Below are 19,942 nucleotides of genomic sequence, written 5' to 3' on the forward strand. Positions count from 1 at the left end.
GAGGGAGATGTGGAAAAACGATGAGAGGATCGGAGGTGGAGGAGACTGCCGCTACTGTGTGTCGAAGACCGAAGAAGATGAACAATGCCCCCTAACCTAAGGGCTAAATGGGCATTTCAGCCCTACTGTTAATATTTTCGATAGCATTAGACAATAATCAAACAATAAGTCTAAATCAATTAACCAAACCATAAGATAGTTTAGAAAATTTACCTATATTTTAATTCAACTCCAATGGTTATTCTTATCTGGATGGTCCAGCCCGGTCGGGTCATCGGTCAAAAACTATATACTTCGGCAGCCAGCTGCTTCCATAATTAGAAAATCAGAACATGGGATCATTGACATTATTTTCGAATCGTGAGGTACTAATCCAGCGGTTAAGATATCCTCAGTCCTCACCATGTGGGGGACCCTCATTGAATCGTGAGCAGAAGCAGTTGGGTTGTTATTAAAAGGGGTAGATGACCTTGACCTCTCTCGGATCTCAAAAGCAGAAGTACAAAACTAGAGAATCAATGACAGGTTATCCGCCGGGGTATCCAGTTCCAGGGTACGGCTACGGTGCGCCACCGGCCCAGCCGTATGAAACGGCCACTCCCTACGGAGCACCACCGGCGCAACCCTACGCTGCGCCTTCTGCGCCCTACGCTCCCGGCCACACGCCAGGGGACAAGCCCTCCAAGGACAAGCACAAGCACAAGCCCCATGGAAGTGGAAGCAGCTCGAGTGATGCTCCCCCTCCTTACTCCGCCTATCAACTGTCTTCGGCACCACCAACCTCTGGCTATCCACCGGCTTCCGCCCCATCGCTTTCCGGCTACCAACCGTATGGAAGCCCGTTTGTCTCTCTGGTGCCGTCGGCGTTCCCTCCGGGAACTGATCCCAACATTGTCGCTTGCTTTCAGGCGGCCGATCAGGACGGAAGTGGGTTCATAGACGATAGGGAGCTGCAGGGCGCTCTATCGTCTTACCACCAGAGCTTCAGCATCCGAACCGTCCGTCTCTTCATGTATCTCTTCACCAACTCCAACACCCGAAAGATCGGTAAGCCCTCTCTGAACAATTCTCTTCGCTTTCAGATCGAAATTGCGCACTTTAGCACTAGTTTTTGGCCACCAAGATGCGCACGATAGCAAAATCTTCTCCAGGTGGATATTTCCTTTCGATTTTCAACGAAAGACTCGTTTTCCGTTACTGATGACTGGTTTTTCCGAGCAGTTCATTCCGCGTTTCTCTCAGTCTCACTTACCTGTTTTTCAAATTCCTGAAATGCCCTCGCCAATTTTATTTTTCTTCTTCTAAGATTCTACTGATTCTTTTGCTACTTATATTAGTTATTTTCATTAATGCATTTTCTGTACTGAATTACTAAGATGGCCTTCTGTTTCATTTTAATTACGGAATAAAACAACAGGACCGAAGGAGTTCATATCGGTGTTCTACAGTCTCCAGAACTGGAGGGTACGTCTTTTCTAGATTTTTGTTTTCGCTTTTAATGGAAATTTATATTCATATTCGGGGTATATTTGGCAGTCAAACTTTGAGAGGTTTGATAGAGATCGGAGCGGGAAGATCGACGCGTCGGAGCTGCGAGAGGCGCTCCTGAGCCTTGGATTCGCGGTTTCTCCGACCGTATTGGATTTGCTCGTCTCCAAGTTCGACAAGAGCGGCGGTAAAAATAAAGCCATCGAATACGACCATTTCATCGAGTACGTTTCATCTCTTAACCCTATTGCCATTGCCACTAAACTGAAGCAAAAGTACACTACAATTTACACTGCCTATTTTGCACTTTCATACATTTACACCGCTGCAAATGAATTTGCACTATAAACAAAGAGCCTTAATTTATGATATATTTAATAAATTTGTTTTTTTTTTCTTAAATTAAATGCAGGTGCTGCCTTACAGTTAAGGTAATAATACCTGCTTCTCCTTTTGTTTTTATCAAAAATAAATAAATAAATACTTGCAAATGTCTTTGTTAATTAATTTATTTTTTTTAATTCCCTCCATTAATTAATATTATTGTTTGTGATTGGATTGGTGCAGGGGCTCACGGAGAAGTTCAAAGAGATGGATAAATCATACAATGGTACAGCAACATTCACGTATGATAATTTCTTGTTGACCGTTTTGCCCTTTCTTATTGCATAAACTACAACAAGGAGAAAGCGGAAAGCTTTGGGTAGGGGTCCTGTTTGTTGATATTTGATACTATTTTGCACTTCTTGTTTCAGCCCAATTGAGTGTTTAATCTGTACATTTTTGTATCTTTCTTTCAATTTTACTACTAATAAAAATGTGATGGTGATAATAATTGGTTAATTGAATTGTTTTTAAATACATTCTATCTATGTACTGCACCAATGGAAATCAAGCAAATTAAAGGGTCAAAAGGAAATGAAAAAAAAAAAAACCAACTGTGGACCAATCATATCTTTTATTGCACTATGCATCAGATGGACCTTTTCCAAAAAAAAAATAATGAGAAATGGGATTGGTCTATACAATATCTGCTAGAAGGATGTGTTTACTCATTCTTTGATTCTTGACTAATGACGTAGATGAATTGGATAGAGCTCCCAAATAGCCTGGACAAAATGCAATGAGACTTATTATTTTGTATTATAAATAGTCAAATCAAATATCTGTTGAAGATAAACTTTGATGGAAGTTGAAGCAAAGTCTAATGAAAATTATTATTATTATAATATTATGAATAAAATATAAAAAAAATGACTAAAAGGTCAACATTGATTTCAAAGAGTTAAATCATGCAAGCTAATGCCATTAAGTAATATGATATATTACTTTCTTGCATTAAATATCAGGCTCCCGTACCTAGATATCCTACTAAGACATTTTGATCCAATAAACACCTTGGTTGGAATTAGACCTGTTCATGGGCCGGGTGGCCCGACGGGTTGGCCCGGCCCAGCCGGACCCCTGAACGGGTTTGGACATTTTTATAGGCCCGCGGGCTTAAATTCGGGTAAAAAAACTCGGCCCGCAATAAATTCGAGTCGGGCTCGGGTTTTGTCAAAATAGCCCGGCCCGATCCAACCTAATATTAAACTTAAAATTATTTATGTGATTATGTCCATTTGAATAATTTTTTTTGATTTAAGAATGTAAAATTGTGTTTTAAAATATAAAAGAAAGGGAAAAATACCATCTTGTAGGCCCATTGTTCATTTAAATAGAAAAAAAAATACTTATCTGAAAATTTAATTCTAATTTGAATAGGGAAAATTGTTTTTTTTTTTCAATTTGGTCGGGCTTTGGGCTCGGGCTCGGGCCCAAGTTATAGGCCCGTTGGTCGGGCCGGGCTCGGGCTCGAGCCTAGTATATTTTCATTAATGACAAGTGAAAGCCCGGCCCGAACCGGCCCATGAACAGGTCTAGTTGGAATCAGAGACGACAATGGAAACCTCGGCTGTATCTCTTTAAAAAAAAATCAAGTTGATTGGTAAGAGTAAATACTCTAAATGAGCTCAACTCTGCAACCATGGTTTCGACATTTTTCTTCTTTGGACCGCCAACAAAACATATAAACAATTCCCATTTGTTTTAAATTCAAAATGCTGACGTGGTGTTCTACAATTTACAAAGCAAATGGTTTTGTCTTCATTTACTTTTAAAATTGCCACTTTATAAAAAAAAAAGAACAAAATCATGTTCTTGAATTGTGTTTTTGTTTTGAAAAGTGAAATAACTTTGTTTTATACTAAAATAAAAAAAAAACAATTCATGTTTTTTAAATCATCAAGAATTGAAGATGATAGTTTTTAAAACGAAAACAATTTTTTTGCATAGATACCGTATGATTTACAAAATACAATTTTTATCAAAACAATTAGCCAGACCAAAATAAGTTCTTTAAAACAGAAATTCGGCCAACTGAGTGGTTTGCTTCAACATAGGGACAGATTCGATTCCCGCAACCAGTGACTTTGGAGAGGGAGGCTATTAATGTGATGCATACTACCAAATATGAAAAAAAGTTTTTGTTTTATGAATCAATTTGTTTTTAAGCCAGATGGGTTTGATTTGGTTTTGAAACTCTCCACCAGGAAAACATTTCACATGGGAGAACACCCCAAGCTAGCATATTCGGGTTTTATTGGGCGGTTGTGAAGAAAGTAGTTTAAATATGGTCTCAGCAGATAGAAATTCACAGTTAACCTAATTAACTTAACAATTATTCAAATGAAAAATAATTGCATTATTGTTTTGAGTAATCAACCCAACCAAAAACTTGGCTTCTTCCATCCAAGAATGTCTGCATTAGAAGATGATTCAACCAAGTGGATGTCAAAGAGACAATCCATTCGATATTGAGTTTGTCGTAACGCAACCCTCGTATTGAGAAGTCATGGATTCAAACCACGGAAAGGTAAGAGCACATTGGCTCCCTATACATGCCCCACCACAATACATCTCATCCATGTATTAGGCTTCATATACATCCTGTCATTAATCCACTGATTCGGTTTAGTCTGAATTTGCATTTAATCCTTACAAAACTGTTCTCACAGCTTTTTGCAACTGTGCATTGATAACTTCTTATTACCTGTATGTTCTTATTCAAGTTCACATCGCCGCCCCACAATTTCCCACGGGGGGGGGGGGGGAAATTGAGTTCATATGAATAGATATTTCCCCTAATGAAAGATACATGCATTTATGGAGATACAAGAGAAGATTCAAAGGATTTAAGGCTCTTATTAGATGTCCACCAATCTACTGCACTTATTTGTCTTTTAATTACAATAGAGCCGTGCTTAGTCTGAATCTATTTCCAGAAAAATTTCGTCCAAGAAGCTAGCTTACCTAACAAATTAAATCTGAAATCTACCAGTCATGCATCGGTGGAAGTGGAACGGTTATGCATAATTATGTTGCATGTATCAGACAAAAATTTTCTCTCTCTCTCTCTTTCTCAAATCTACCGGTCATGATTGTGATGCCTGTATTGTACAAAATGAACTAAAGAATGTTTCTATGTACTGGGATCTTATGTGGACAAGATGAGCTTAGCGGAGCAAGGCATAGAACCCACCTTTTCAAATTCTGTTATGTTTTCTTTATTAAAAAAAAAAAAAAACTAGATGATCTTAGAAACATTTTGCCTAATTTTTCTCTTTAATCCTTATAATTTTTTTCTATACTTTTCAAAGATAAAGGTTTCATGCGCCATTTAGGAATTATGAAAGATTTAATTTTTTAATGAAAGTTGCTTTCTTACATTTTGTATTACATGATTTTTTCCAAAAACAAAAAAAATGCTCCTGTTTATAGATATCTATATATACTATATATATATATATATATTATAATATATGATTAATAAAAAAGTATATATTAATGGTTATGCCAAAAAAACGTGATACCAAAAAAACTTATGACCAATCAACCAGCATCATAAAAATGGTTACCAATCAGGTGGATTTTCATCAAAATTTATAGGGATTTGATTGGTCAATTCTTTCCGGTATCATGTCTTTCTTACATCATAGTTTTTTTTTTATATATTAATAATCTTATATAGATTGGTTGATTTGGTTAATTGCCAGTTTTTCTTGTAGGTTAATCGAAACCAAACTAAAAACTGATTATTTTGGAATTGGACCAAACCGAATCCAAACTGATTGGTTTAGTTATCGGCATTTTTTAGTTTGGCTTTTCCGTTTTTCATGAACACCCTTAGAAGACACCAGCACTTGCACTAAATTCAAGGCATCACATCAATAAAATTTTATTTCAAGCACCCGTGTGTTTGCTTTTTATTGGGGCTTGCATGCAACATGATCACAAGAAATGTTCTCTATTTCTTGTAAGCCCCCTCCCATCCTCCTCTAATCAAATACAAATATTCTTTTGTTTAAAATTAGGGTAAATTATAGATAGGTACCTTATACTTTGGGATAGTACACTTAAAGGACATGGACTTTTAAGTGCTACTTTTAAGTACCTTAAACTTTTAGAAATATACACTTGAGTCCAACTTTGTTAAATTGATATGCTAAGTCCCCTTTGCCCTCCAATGAAATACAAATATTCTTTTGTTTAAAATTAGGGTAAATTATAGATAGGTACCTGTACTTTGGGGGAATACACTTAAGAAAACAAACTTTCAAATGCACCTTTTTAGTACCCTGAAAGAATTATACACATGAGTCCAACTTTGTTAAAATTGATATGTTGCGGTGCAAAAAACAGTCCCCTTTTAAGTGTCATTACCCCCAATAGGTACCTACCTATAATTAATACTAAGATAGCTGGTGTTGTGACATGGTTGCAATAGACGTGATGTCAATCTTTCATATTTTTGGTTTGATTACTTTCATCCTCTTTGTTGGGCCAATGACCCAGTTGTCAATATGGTCATTTAGCACTCCTACTAATTAGTGTGTTCATCTTGTGGATGGACCATTTCGGTTCATACCACGGGATGAACATGCTGTTTGGTTGGGTGTGGGCGGGACCAGTCCATATTATATCATGGACCGGCCCTGTCTACACCCTCAAATATCAGCAATGGGTATTTATTGTGGAAGGGCTCAGTCCATAGTTTACTTTTGATATTGTGTTTCATATTCACAATCGAAACCTTGCATTTTACCGTTAACCTCTACACCACCGAAGCGCTCTGCCACTGTGCTCTCTACTGGAAAGGGAGGTCTCCTCCACTGAAGCGCTCCTCCAGGCTTTCTCCGTCTTCTTTTTCCTTTATTTCTATTGTTGATATTGATTCCGGTGGTGTTGCTCCCTCTTTTTCCACTACCGTTTCTTTTTCTTTCCAATTCTTCTTCATCTCTTGCGGTTCTTCTCTTGAACACCCCCACTGAAATACAACTTCTAGTCTCCAAGTTCTGCAACCTTTTCGTCTAGAGGCACAATCAATAACACCTTTCCAATTCCAGAAGTCAGAGTTGAATCCTTTGAAGAGAACTCTTATTTGAAAGGCAATCCTCTACGAATCACCAGTTCTAGACCCCCCTGGTGGAACTACAATATAAAGATTTGAAATTTGGATTACCAAGAATGATCCATCACATTAGTAGAGAAGCTTCATGTTATGAAAGAATAACCAAAGAACAATTGCAATTTTCTTCATGTTGATTGTTTATGGATAGATGTTGCTTTTCCTTGAAAAGAGAAAAAAAGGTGATGGGCATTGGTTAGGGAAAGCTAAGAAAAACCTGATTTTAGAAGTGAGAAAAAGATTTGATAGATCTCATGTTTTGTTTTCATTAGTTAATAGAAGATATGTCCCTAGATTGTGCTGACTTGAGGAATAGGACTTCTGCCACTTGCACCACTTAGGTAAGATTCAACATGAGTTGTGGTAGACAAGGTGACCAATTTCCATTCAAGGAGAAATTTTAATTCTTCAGAATGAAAAGTTTCATCAGAAATTCCGAGATGGAGGAGAAACATTAGGGAAAATAGAATGCTTTCTAAAACTTAAAAATTTGTTAACATGTGCAAATTAAATACTTAAAAATATTAAAAAACTAACACCAAACAGTAGTCAAGGCAAGTGTCTTTATTAAAGGGTAAATAGAAGATAAAATAATATTTTTTATTTTTTTAGATTATTTTATTACTATTTTGTTGAAATTAATATTCAATTATCAAAGTCTTTTTTCAATTTATTTATCATATAAATTTAAAAATTAGACATTTATGATCAACTATGCGATATGTGGAATAAAAAAGTGTGGCATAGACTGGTCCACACCATGCCTACAAAATGCCACTATGGGTGTGGACCGGTTCAGTCCACACAATTTGTCCACAATTCAATACAATTGTGAACTGTGGTGTGCTGTAGAGTAGTCCACACCACCCAATTTCTTATCCACACTGCATAACACTCCCTAAAAGGCTCTTTGTGGTATGGCTTCTTGTGCACCATGTGGTATGGACCGGTTCAGTCCACACAATTTATCCACAATTCAATACAATTGTGAACTGTGGTGTGCTGTAGAGTAGTCCACACTACCCAATTTCTTATCCACACTGCAGAACACTCCCTAAAAGGCTTTTTGTGATATGGCTTCTTGTGCACCATGTTTTGTCCCACCTCGGATTCCCCTGTAATGTGTAATATGTAAAGCCAAAAGGAAAAGAAAAAAAATATCGTCTTTGTTGGTTTCCATGTCAGAATACATCATAGAGTTGTGCCAAGATTTTACAATATAGCATGTTTAATTTTAAAATTCTTTCTTATGTACTTTAGTTTGTCTTTCTTCTATTCCATTTTGACAATGTTTTGCCATCTTTCTCAAATAAAACAACTCATGATGATGGTTCCATTACAAAGAGAATACCACACGCTTATTGTTTTCATTGATTCTCTTGGAAAACTAAGGGGGTATTTCAATTGTCAACACAAATTTCTCGTCTATAAACGAAAGACAGAAAATGATGACAAATATCAATTCTTTGATATTTAGTAAAATGGGATACAATTCTCTAAGATTTAATATCTTTATAATGAATAAAAAACTCTCATTCTTTTCTTTAAAGATTCAACTCGAGGGATTGAAAAGTTTGTTCTCCGATGAATTTGGAAGTGTGTAGGAATCTTGAATTGGTGCTTGTAGATCTTGTAGTAGTTGTACCTTACAGGCCTCTTGTAGAGAAACATTAAAGAATCCTTTGAGTTGGTGAAGAACTTTAAGGCTTTTGTTGATGAAGAACTTTGGATGTTTCTTGTAGATAGAAATCTCTGGAACTCTCTTCTTGTTCTCCCAAAGATTTCTTGTAAGTTAGAGAAAAGGTCATTTCATTGTGAATGAGAACATTTTTATAGAGGTATGTTGAGAGGGTCTTAATTAATTGGTCTCAATCTTCTTGGTGCAAGCTTATCTGTTAAACTTTCAACTAATCATCATCAACTTATGGGACCCATGTGATTTGTAGATAACATTTTCTCTTTAACCATAGAGTTAAGGCTAGAGTAACCATCTTGAATAGGGTTTACTTAAGTTTATCATTTTATTCAGATTTTTTTTCTAAATAATTTGGGAGGTTTAGGGACTCTTTTAGTGGGTCTCATTTGAGTTATTGAAATTAGACTTTGTATTGTAGAATTGGGCTTGGCCAAGGCCCGTTTAATTTGTAATTTAGTTATTTGTTCGTTTGAGCTTCCATCCTGAATTTGTAGATACAACCCATTTGTATTGTGGACACATGACTCGAAATTTTTTATGCATACATCGGGAATATGGTTGGTTTTGATTTTGAAAACAAAAACAACTGGCACATCAGCAACAACAATTTAATTTTACTATTGTGGCAATTGTTTTTGTTTCCCAAAACAAAACCAACCATGTTGTCAAACTCCCCTAAGGGGTTCTACGACATCAATGTTTTTGTTTTCATTTGTTTTATAAATCACCACATAAAAAAAAACATGTTTTTGATCTTTATAAAGGTAAAAACAACTTTTTTTTTCCAAAAAATAATACAGGTTTTGGGAACCATCAAAATAATGTTTTTTTTCTTTTTTGAAAAGGTAAAATAAGAATTTATAAAAAAAAGAAAAAAAAATACAAGGACAAAAGCATTTATCAAAACAAGTTTATTTTATTCTAGTGTAGAAATTATATGATTTATTGAACATGCTATTAAATAATCAAATGAAAACGTGTTCTTTAAACTAGAAATTCAAGAATAGGTATTTATTTTAGTTTTGGAAAAATAAACACATGCAACCAAGAATACGTTTTTTGGGATTTTGTTTTAAAAACCAATATGTTTTCAAATCTGCTCGTTTTGTTTTATGTTTGGCATTGGCAATAAGAAAAGCGTTTCATATTGCATAACAACCCTAACATATTCATTCTATTTTTTTTTTTCAATTTCAAATGGGAACAAATTCCCTTAAAATGGAATTATTATATATCGGTTTTTCTGAAGGAATTATGCCAATTCTTTTAGCTTTAATGATAGTTTGTTTTCTTTCTTGCTATGAGCGTTTTCTAAAAATCTTTGTTTTACAAATTATTTGCTAAACAAAATTTAGTACGACTATAATCTGTTGATTACCCTAAAGAAGGAAGAACAAAGGAGATGATGAAGTATTGGGTTCCTTTGATACCTGATCATGATTTTGAAGTGGAAAAGAGAAAAAGATTAGCAGGGGCCATGCGATGCACGGGATGAGGCACCCCTCCTTGTTTATTGCCTCATAAGTTAACTCTACCCCCGTTCCCAGTGGTGGGGCAGGTTCGGGGCGAGGCACCCATTTCCTATCAGGGATGGAGAATCTCCAAATTTTCCCCACCCTAAGGCCATGGTTTTTAAAACCGACTCGGAGATCAAATCGGTCAGGGGTCCGGTTACCGGGTCAAATGGTCCGACCGTTCGAACTGAATGGTCAGTCCATTTTGACAAAAAAAATAAAAAAATGATTAAAACCGTTCGAACGGTTAACCGCCCGGATCAGAAATTTGCTGACCAAAATCAGCGGTTTTTGAAGAAAATCTGGTTTTGGGGTTTGGTTTTTCTGGTCTGATCATCCGGTTCGGTCCAGTTTTGAAAACTATGCCTGAGACAATCATCTAAAAAAATCCAATTTATAGATATCTTATAAATAGCATTATGACAAATTGGAAGTATTTTATAAATAAAATTATGAAATCCTAAGATTATAAGAATATGAGAAAAACTTGAACCCATCCCACTCAAAAGCTTCCGATTAGTTAGGAGTATGATTGCGAATCCACAGCTTGGATTGGGTTAGAGTTGACCTCAATCGACTTAACTTGCATCTCTAATCATGGGAGATCAAACATCCTTTCCATTTCAAAACTATGTGGATGATGGTGGGGAATGCCGTCTATGAGGATGTGATCTCTAGTGCCTGATACAGCCCCTCGGCATTTTTTTTAATCTTTCCCATTATATATTTGTTTTGGGACTCAACAATCTCTGATAGTGTCCTCATTGTTCAGCTTTTAACCATCACAAAAGTAAGAAAACAGAGTAAATTTTAAACTTTTTGATATATGTAGTTAATTTGAAAGATATTATGACTGGTTTGGGATTCTATTCAGTTCTGTTTGACATAGTGTTGAAATGTTTTACTCTTGATTTCTAGTCAATTCTAACTATTGGGGTACGAGCCATTCATCCACATTAAACTGAAGCTATTCACATCCAGAGCTCTCTCTCACTTTCCTTGTCATAGAATTGAACCTCTCTATGAAATTGCCAAAAGAGCATATATATTGGCAGTTTTGGCTTTCTGGGCTTTTGGCTGTCATCTCCACAAACCAGATGGCTAAAATTTAAAAGTCTTGATATTACACAGAGCTTGTCATTTAGCTAAAACGGAAGAATGACTCAAAAATGAAATCTGCATTACAAAGTATGGGTGTAACAGTTGTTTTCAAAGCTGAATGACCACTAGCCAAATGTCAGCGAAGTGGTCCCTAATGCGGAACCCAACGAAGCTCCAGTAATAATTTATAATATAAATATAAAAGGAAAGCCCCTCTTTCTCTCTCTGGTTCTTCCTCTTCATCTGTTCTCTGTGCTTCTTTCTTGTATTCTCAAACTCAAATTCAACAGACCCAGTTCCAAATCCAACCCCAACTCCATGGCCTCCCCAATTCCACTCAATCCTCCTAGTCAATTACAGCGGATCCCTCGAGATTATCGATCTCTGGTACGACTGGCCCAATGGCCGCAACTTCAACATCATCCAGGACCAGCTGGGAAGATTGCTTTACGACCTCGAATGGAACAACGGAACTTCTTTCCACTCACCTTGGATTCTTCCAAGGTGTGCTGGACTCACCATTTCAAAGTGGGGATCCTTAAACCCAATTGGCTTGACGGTGCAAACTACCTCGGCCAGAAATACGTTGATGGGTTCCTCTGTAATGTCTGGGAGAAGGTCGATTTCATTTGGTACTACGAGGATGTTGTCACCAAGAGGCCCGTTCATTGGCTCTTCTACACAGGTATATACATTATGTCTGTATTATTTAAACCCAGTTTTATTACTTTTCTTGAACTAAGCTGTTGATTGGTCTTGATTTTGCTCTCATTGTTTCTGCAGGAAGATCTGTTCACGTTATGACTTTCGAGGTGGGAGCAGTACTCGAGGATGCAAAATGGCAAGCCCCTGTATACTGTTTTGAGAAGGAGGAAGAAAACCAACAACTACAATCTGTGTTTGTGGGCAACTCTCAGGAGGGTTTGATGAAAGGAGGAATTTTGAGAAGTTCAGTGCGGTGGTACTGACTAGAGTGGTGCCAAAATATTTCTGCAGTTGTAAGTTCTACTTTTTCCCATCTTTTCTGTGAAAAAATGTTAGATTGGATGGATGCCCCAACCAAATAGGAACACAAAACATGTAATAAATTAAGTATGAAGCGATCACCTCTTTAACCTGAATATCCAAATTATGATGGAAGATAAGTTGAGGAGACCATGATTAACTTGGTAGATCTTGACTTGTATATAGGAAGTAAGTTTCAGTGATCTAAAAATTCAAAAATACTTTTTAAGATATAATGAATGTAAAGTAGATATATGACAAATATCGGTCATTGTAAGACCTAAAAAGGCCCACATATCAATAGAATCACCAAATGATACAATCCTTGGGAAGCTTTGGCATTTGAATAAACTTGGTTAAACATTTGGCTGGTTTTCTGTTCCCTAGCCATGTAATTTTCCATGTCCATCCAGGTGATATATTTATTTTCCATGTTTAAAACTATTTAGAAACTTTAACAGTTTAAGAAGCAATTAGGATCCATCACAGGTAAATTTCCATTACCCAACATTGGTTAATGGCCTTTTATTTTAAGAATTTGACAGCACTTAACTGTCAAAATTATTAACTCCCAAGAAAGATACAACTTTTTTTTGGTATTCAGAAAAATCATTAAGACAAAGCCAAGACACAACAGAGAAAGACAACAGGAGAAGAAAGAGAACAAGACACCCACAACAAGAAAAGGAGCAAAAAAAGAAAAAATAAACAAGGAAACAACAAGAATAACAGACACCAACATTAAACAAAGGGTCTTTAGGACTAATAAAGCCCAGCTTTTCCTTGAAAAGAAGATTTGAAAATCATCTTGGAAACACATCAACATAAAGCTCACTCTTAGAGAAACCCACATGAGCTAATTCGTGAGCAATAGGGTTCTCAGATCTAGGAAGCCAGCTTAAAATAAATGACTTCCCATCACTTAAAGCCCTTACATCATCACACATAAAGAGCAGGTCTTGGTGGTAAGAGTTATTGAATGAATTCAAACTGCTAACCAGCTGCAAACTATTAGAGACAAAAACAATATTATCAAGAGATGGATCAACAACTACCTTTAAAACTTCCAAGAGAGATTTCCCTTAAGCAACCAAAAGAGAAGAAGCATAGAGCCAAACTTAGCAGCCACACAAAGACCATCACCATCTCTTAACAAAAAAAAACAAAGGAAGCTTTTCTGCGATTAAAAAAGCCACCAGAACCTGGTGGGCAACAAAATGGAATCATCTTGGGCTCAACAGATTTACTTGAACAGCCTTCCAACCTCAGATGCCAGGTCTGAGATTTCTCCACGATTGCCCTACGGATGTTACCAATTACCAGAAATGGATTAGAAGATTCATTGGGCAACAAAATGGAGTCATCTTGGGCTCAACAGATTTACTTGAACAGCCTTCCAACCACAGATGCCAGGTCTGAGATTTCTCCACGATTGCCCTACGGATGTTACCAATTACCAGAAATGGATTAGAAGATTCATTCTCAACATAAGCAACATTTCTATCTTTCCAAATTTCCCACATGCAAATGGCACAATTAGCAAGGGTAGTCAAATTGTCTTTCCCCAACTCTTCAATCAAATTACCTCCAGCAGAGGGATCTAGACGAATACCAACCCCTGATCCAAACGATTACATCTCGCCCTATCACAAGCAACCAAAGCATGAAACACAGATTTGCACCTTTCACAAGAAGGATCCTGCACAAATTTTCTTTTGAAGAGGTTTTCTTTGACTGCAGCACCGTTAAGGCAGCATCTCCAAAGGAAATGCTTTATCCTACGCTCATCTGGAATCTTCCATAACAGATTCCAATCATTCTTTTCTAAGCACTGGCTTAACCAACAACTCCCTTCCTGATTTAAAATACTTGTCACACTAGAATCAATCCCCAGGGATGGCCTAGGTTCCATAGGTTTGAAACCATCTAACCCAGGTATCCAGGGGTCATTCCACATATCTACACTCTGCCCCTTTATTAACTTTCCACAACATTCCCTTTTCAATGACCCTTTCTCCAGCTAATACACTTCTCCAACCCCAAGAATGATAACCTTTACTCTGAGCTTTGAGGAAGGAAACTCTAGGAAAACATTTTGCCTTTAGAAGTCTAGCCCACAAGCTGGAAGAATCTTTACAGAGCCTCTAAGCTAGCTTAATCAGCAGAGCTAAGTTGAAAGCTTGAGGGTTTCTGAATCCAAACCCCTTTCTGCTTTAGGGTTACAGATTTGAGACCATGGAACCCATCTTATCTTTGTTTGCTCACCATTTCATCACAAACCTTTTCTGGTATTCCTTCTGCTGTTTGTTAGGGCATTTGAAAGGAAATGAAAGAGAAGAGTTTTATATATAACCAAGCTCCATGCAACCCCCTTTGGATAAGTACTAAGAAGTAAGAACCACAATTTTGGAAGCGTGTCGTTAAATTGGATCAAACTTGTGCTAAGAATTCCATGCTAATTATGATTAGGGTCATGAAGGGGTTTTTAAGAAGATTTTATCAAGGAGATCATCCTAACCCACCTTCTATTTATATTATACTAGCAAAGGGTGCACGGGCATATATACAGAAAACAATTAATGATGCTGGGGTAATAAATTCTGTTCTAAAGGAAAACAAATAAAAAAAAAAAAAGAGAATAAAAGGAAAAGTTAATTAATTTCTTTATAGTAAATTAAATTACATAAATAAGTATACATTTTCAAGTATGTAATTATACATTTTCAAGTCCCATTCAACACAGTTATGACCTAAGGAATATCTAAGTACCGCATAAATTAAAGGGAGAATGACGGTTCAGCCCAGTGTCAGAATTCATAGGCCCAAGTAGATGCCATTCATGGGCAGGCATTGGAGCATAGGGTGGGGGTAATTGACATTTTGAAATGTTGTAGGTCTGCAGTGGAAATCAAAATTCTGCAGTTTCGCAAATTAAAATTGTGTCAAAAAATGATCAAATGTTACCCGTCTACAACACTGAGTTGGATTAATTTACAGCCTGTTTGGTTCATAGGAATAGGGGTTTGGAATTGGAATTGGAACGGGTCATATCAATTCTAACTGTTAGGTTGGATGGAATTGGAATCCCATTCCCATTTTTTGTGGAAAGGCATTCTCCCTTTGAGGGAATAGCCATTCCTTCCCCCTCTCTTAGGAATAAAATTTCATTCCAAATGATTCTATTTCCCATTCCTATTTCTATTCAAATCAACCGTACTATGGGAATAAACCATTCCGACCAAAGGATAGTGGTTGTGATTCCGATTCCAATTTCAATTCCAATTATGAACCAAACAGATTAACATTGACAAAGTATCGTGAGAATCTTGATGAGCAAAGGAGTAACGTTTTGCCAATATTATCATCCACTTTGAGTTTAGGGTTAAATCATTCTTAGCGCCAGTTTGGATCATGAACAAAAAAAATGAATTACTTTGGATCATGAACAAAAAAAATGAATTACTTTGGATCATGAACAGAAAAAGAAAATAAGGCTGAAACATTAAACTTATTGCAACCAGTTTATTGAATTGAAATTAGTGCCAAGGGAATCTTTGAGTTTCTTCAATAAAAAATGATTTTTTGAGGAAAAAAATCATGTAATTCTATTTTAATTTTAAATGAAATAAACAAGAACGATTTTTCCACTAGTCCCTGAATTCGTCACATGTGACTCCAAGAAGTCTCAAGTATGTCCACAGCGCCCACCCACCACCTCAGCAGCCATTCAACTTTGTTGATCAATGTCACAAGGTAGCTTTGTTTGGAAAACCCTGCTATTCCTTGAATTCCATACAAATTATCTAAGAGCAAAAAGCAAGTTTTTCTACAAATATCTAATGAATAAAGAGCTTACGATATAGAGCATTCTTAAAACATCCCCCGGGTTCATCTAGGTAAAGATGAGAGTGTGAGGTAAGGAGAATAAGCTTATCCAAATTCATTAGGAGGAAGAAATGGGAAATTGGTTATGCGATGAATTTATTTAGGAGGAGAAGCATTAATTGAGTTTAATTAATCAATGCTTGAAAATTCGATAGACTTATTTATTATCATGTTGCTTATTTATAAAAGCCATTGTTGGCCATCCACAAGAAAAGGAATTAAACATTCTTAGGTAGGTTTTATTTTCTTCATCGATCTTCTCTTCTAATACACACACAAAAAAAAAAAGATTAATCCCAACTTCTTCCCTCTTTTCTGATGACTATTTAATTATTCTTTCTCCCTCTCTCTCTATCTGCAATCTATCTAGAGTCTGGATCTCCTGTCTATACAAACTCTGCCCACGTCTAGCCACATTACATTGCAGTTACACATGGAGAATATCTCATCCCCCTACATAGTATTATGTAGGGGAGATGTTCCCAATTCACAGAGGTAATGTGTTGTGGGTAGATGTGGGCAGAGTTCTCATGGGCAAGAGATCCAGAGTCATCTATGACACAACACAATGTTCCATAAATTAATATCTTGCAACATATATGCTGGCAATGTATCTAAACAGTACTTCATCTATCACCCTATCATTTAAAAAAATAAAATAAAAAGGCAGTGTATCTCTTCACAAATATGATTGAATAGAAATATTGGGGTTCTTTTGACAAATTACAACAAAGGTTATCTTGCTCATTCAACTACCATTATTTAGTCACTGTTCCTTTTAAACAAAAATAAATGTGTGAAATGGCTCCTGCCATTGGCAAGTTAGCAGCCGGAATCAAACCTTACTTATTCAATCGATTGAAGAGATTTCAAGTCTCTTGATCACTTATGTACACTAAGCATAATAAAATATAACCTACGCGTTAAAACTTTGAGATGCCGATGTCCCTATTAGCTTGTTGTCTTCGCTTCGCTTTTGGCTTACTTTTCTTAGATTGCCTATGCCGATGTACCTTCGTTAGCTCGGCATCCTAGCCCTTGGGCTTTGGTGGAACTTTTATCTACCTCGCTTGGTGGTCTATAGGTAGTATCGCCTTAAGTTGACGATGTTCCATGCTCGGGGTACTTGTTTACCCTCTCTAAGGTTTCGAGCTCGTATGCCCCCCCGAGTGCTTTTTTTACCCTGTAGGGCCCTTCCCAATTCGGTCCGAGTTTGCCCACGCCGGGTTCGGGTACCATGATCTTACGGATAACCAGGTCGCCGACGCGGAAGCTTCGCTTCTTTACTCTGGCGTTGTAGTACCAAGCTACTTTTTGCTGGTAGGCCGCTGTCCGGATGTGCACGAGGTCTCTTACCTCATCCAGTAGGTCGAGGTTGGTGCGTAACTCGTCTCCGTTTGTCTGATCATCATATGCTTCTAGTCGTAGTGTAGGTATTTCGATTTCCGTCGGGATTAACGCTTCAGTGTCGTAGGTGAGGTTAAAGGGAGTCTCTCCCGTGGCGGTTTTTTTCGTAGTTCGGTGATCCCATAGAACACTTGGTAGCTCGTCCGCCCACAACCCTTTAGCTCGGTCCAGTCGTGCTTTCAGTCCGCGGAGGATGGCTCTGTTCATTACTTCTGTCTAACCGTTTGCCTGCGGGTGTGCGACCGATGTGAAGTTCTGACAAATTCCCATATCTTGGTACCATTCTTGGAACTTGATATCCTCGAATTGTTCGCCGTAGTCGGAGATCAGTACCCGAGGTAGCCCGAAGCGACATACTATGTTCCTCCAAAAGAAGTTATGTATGTTTCGGGTCGTGACCGTTGCCAGAGGTTCAGCTTCTATCCACTTTGTGAAGTAATCTACTACCACCACTAGGAACTTTCTCCCACCTGTTGCTGGCGGGAAAGGCCCCAGGAGGTCGATGCCTACTGCGCAAAGGGCCATGGACGGGTGAGGTACTTGAGGTCGGCAGCAGGCTGATGGTGGATATTGGCGTGCTTCAAACACTTGTCGCATTTCTTGACAAGCTCGACCGCCTCTGCCTTCATCGTTGGCTAGTAGTATCCTTGTCGAAGTGCCTTTTGGGCGAGGGCTCTGCCCCCCAGGTGTCCGCCGCACAGACCTTCATGGGTGTTGCGTAGTACGAGTTCGGTTTCGACAGGTCGCAAGCAACACAGGTAGGGGAGCATGTAAGACCATCGGTACAACCGTTCGTCTATTATGACGTATTTGGTTGCCTGACGCTGCACCATATTGGTTGCATTTCGGTCCACAGGGAGGGATCCATCTAGCAAAAAGCTCGCGAGTGGGTCGATCCAGTTTGGCTCTGCTTCAAAGACGGTAGCGACCTTCTCTGCCCCACCGAGAATGCTAGGCCGAGGTAAGTCCTCTATGTACACGGTTCTCGTGGTGTTGTAACTCATGCTGGCTAACCAAGACAGGGCGTCGGCCTTAGTGTTCTCTGACCTCGGGATTTGCCTGATGAAGTGTGACTGGAAGTTGAGCAGAGCCTCCTTTACTTTGGCCAAGTATGCGATCATAGTGAGCTCGCGTGCTTCGTATTCGCCCGTAACCTGGTTGACCACGAGTTGAGAATCACTACAGATAACTATGTGCTTTGCTCTTACCTTTTGCACTAGATTCAGCCCGGCTATCAGTGTCTCGTACTCCGCCTCATTGTTGGATGCCGCGAACTCAAAGTGTAGTGCGTATTCCAACTTCGTGCCACCTGGGCCGCATAGGACTATTCCAGCCCCACTGTCCTACTGATTCGAGGAGCCATCTACGTGAAGGATTCAGGGCTCCTCATCCCAGTTCGCGTTTGGCCTAACCAGGAGAGATGCCACACTGGCTGCTACTTCACGGGAGTTCAGATTCTATTGGCTTGGGAGCTCCGGGCTCGCCCGAACTAGGGATCTCGGGCTCAACCTGCCCAGGGGCTTCGAGGCTGAACATGCACTCGGCGATAAAATCTGCTAAGGCTTGGTCCTTAATAGCAGTTCGTGGCTTATACTGGAGATCGTACTCGCTGAGCTCAGTGGCCCACTTTGTTAGCCGACCAGAAACTTCGGGCTTAAGTAAGACTTGCCTCAGAGGTTTGTCGATCAATACCATGACAGTGTGAGCCTGGAAATACGGGCGGAGTTTCCGAGCTGTAATTACTAGTGCATACGCTAGTTTTTCTATCTACAGGTATCTCGTCTCTACTCCTTGTAGAATTTTACTAACATAGTAGACGGGCCACTGGACCCGATCTGCTTCTTTTATTAGTACCGAACTGACCACCTCGTCACTTGCCGAGAGGTACAGTTCTAAGACCTCGCCTTCCTCGGGCCTGGCTAAGGTTGGCACGGTAGCGAGGTAGCTTTTTAGCTCGTCGAATGCGAGCTAGCAGTCTCGGGTCCATTCGAACCCTTTGCCTTTGACTGCCTTAAAGAAAGGCAGACAGCGGTCTGCCGATTTGGACATGAAGTGGCTCAGAACGGCTATGCGGCCGTTTAGCCTCTGAACTTCTTTCACTTTCCGGGGTGGTCTCATATCTAGGATGGCCATTATCTTGTCCGGGTTGGCCTCAATACCGCGCCGGTTGACATTGTACCCTAGGAACTTATCCGAGGTGACACCGAAGACACACTTGTTGGGGTTTAGTTTCATGCTAAATCGACGCAAAATTTGGAAAACAGAATCTAAGTCTTGTATTAACTATTGTGAGAACTGCGTCTTGACGACCATGTCATCTACATAACACTCTATTTTCGT

At 38.5% G+C, this 19,942-nt stretch overlaps 2 protein-coding genes across 2 annotated transcripts; both read left to right on the top strand.

Moving 5' to 3' along the window:
* Positions 1-384: 384 nt before the first annotated feature.
* Positions 385-2,331, top strand: LOC104613451 (calcium-binding protein CBP). The gene is made up of 5 exons (XM_010281275.3): positions 385-1,047; positions 1,418-1,464; positions 1,537-1,712; positions 1,901-1,919; positions 2,056-2,331. The coding sequence occupies exons 1-5, from the start codon at positions 465-467 to the stop codon at positions 2,158-2,160; spliced, it is 930 nt and encodes a 309-aa protein (XP_010279577.2). The 5' UTR covers positions 385-464; the 3' UTR covers positions 2,161-2,331.
* Positions 2,332-10,580: 8,249 nt separating this feature from the next.
* On the top strand, positions 10,581-13,371 carry LOC104613482 (uncharacterized protein At4g14100-like). The gene is made up of 2 exons (XM_088891113.1): positions 10,581-11,990; positions 12,089-13,371. The coding sequence occupies exons 1-2, from the start codon at positions 11,624-11,626 to the stop codon at positions 12,271-12,273; spliced, it is 552 nt and encodes a 183-aa protein (XP_088747239.1). The 5' UTR covers positions 10,581-11,623; the 3' UTR covers positions 12,274-13,371.
* The last annotated feature ends 6,571 nt before the right edge of the window (positions 13,372-19,942 follow it).

This window comes from Nelumbo nucifera, chromosome 7 (assembly GCF_055504915.1).
Source record: "Nelumbo nucifera cultivar China Antique chromosome 7, China Antique-T2T, whole genome shotgun sequence".
NCBI lineage: Eukaryota > Viridiplantae > Streptophyta > Magnoliopsida > Proteales > Nelumbonaceae > Nelumbo > Nelumbo nucifera.

Excerpts from the sequence above, each read along its gene's own strand:
- LOC104613482 (XM_088891113.1), top strand. The coding sequence starts at position 11,624 with ATGGCCTCCCCAATTCCACTCAATCCTCCTAGTCAATTACAGCGGATC. Across the intron at positions 11,991-12,088 it reads TCATTGGCTCTTCTACACAG|GAAGATCTGTTCACGTTATG; the intron begins GTATATACATTA and ends TTGTTTCTGCAG.
- LOC104613451 (XM_010281275.3), top strand. The coding sequence starts at position 465 with ATGACCTTGACCTCTCTCGGATCTCAAAAGCAGAAGTACAAAACTAGA. Across the intron at positions 1,048-1,417 it reads CTCCAACACCCGAAAGATCG|GACCGAAGGAGTTCATATCG; the intron begins GTAAGCCCTCTC and ends ATAAAACAACAG. Across the intron at positions 1,465-1,536 it reads ACAGTCTCCAGAACTGGAGG|TCAAACTTTGAGAGGTTTGA; the intron begins GTACGTCTTTTC and ends TATATTTGGCAG.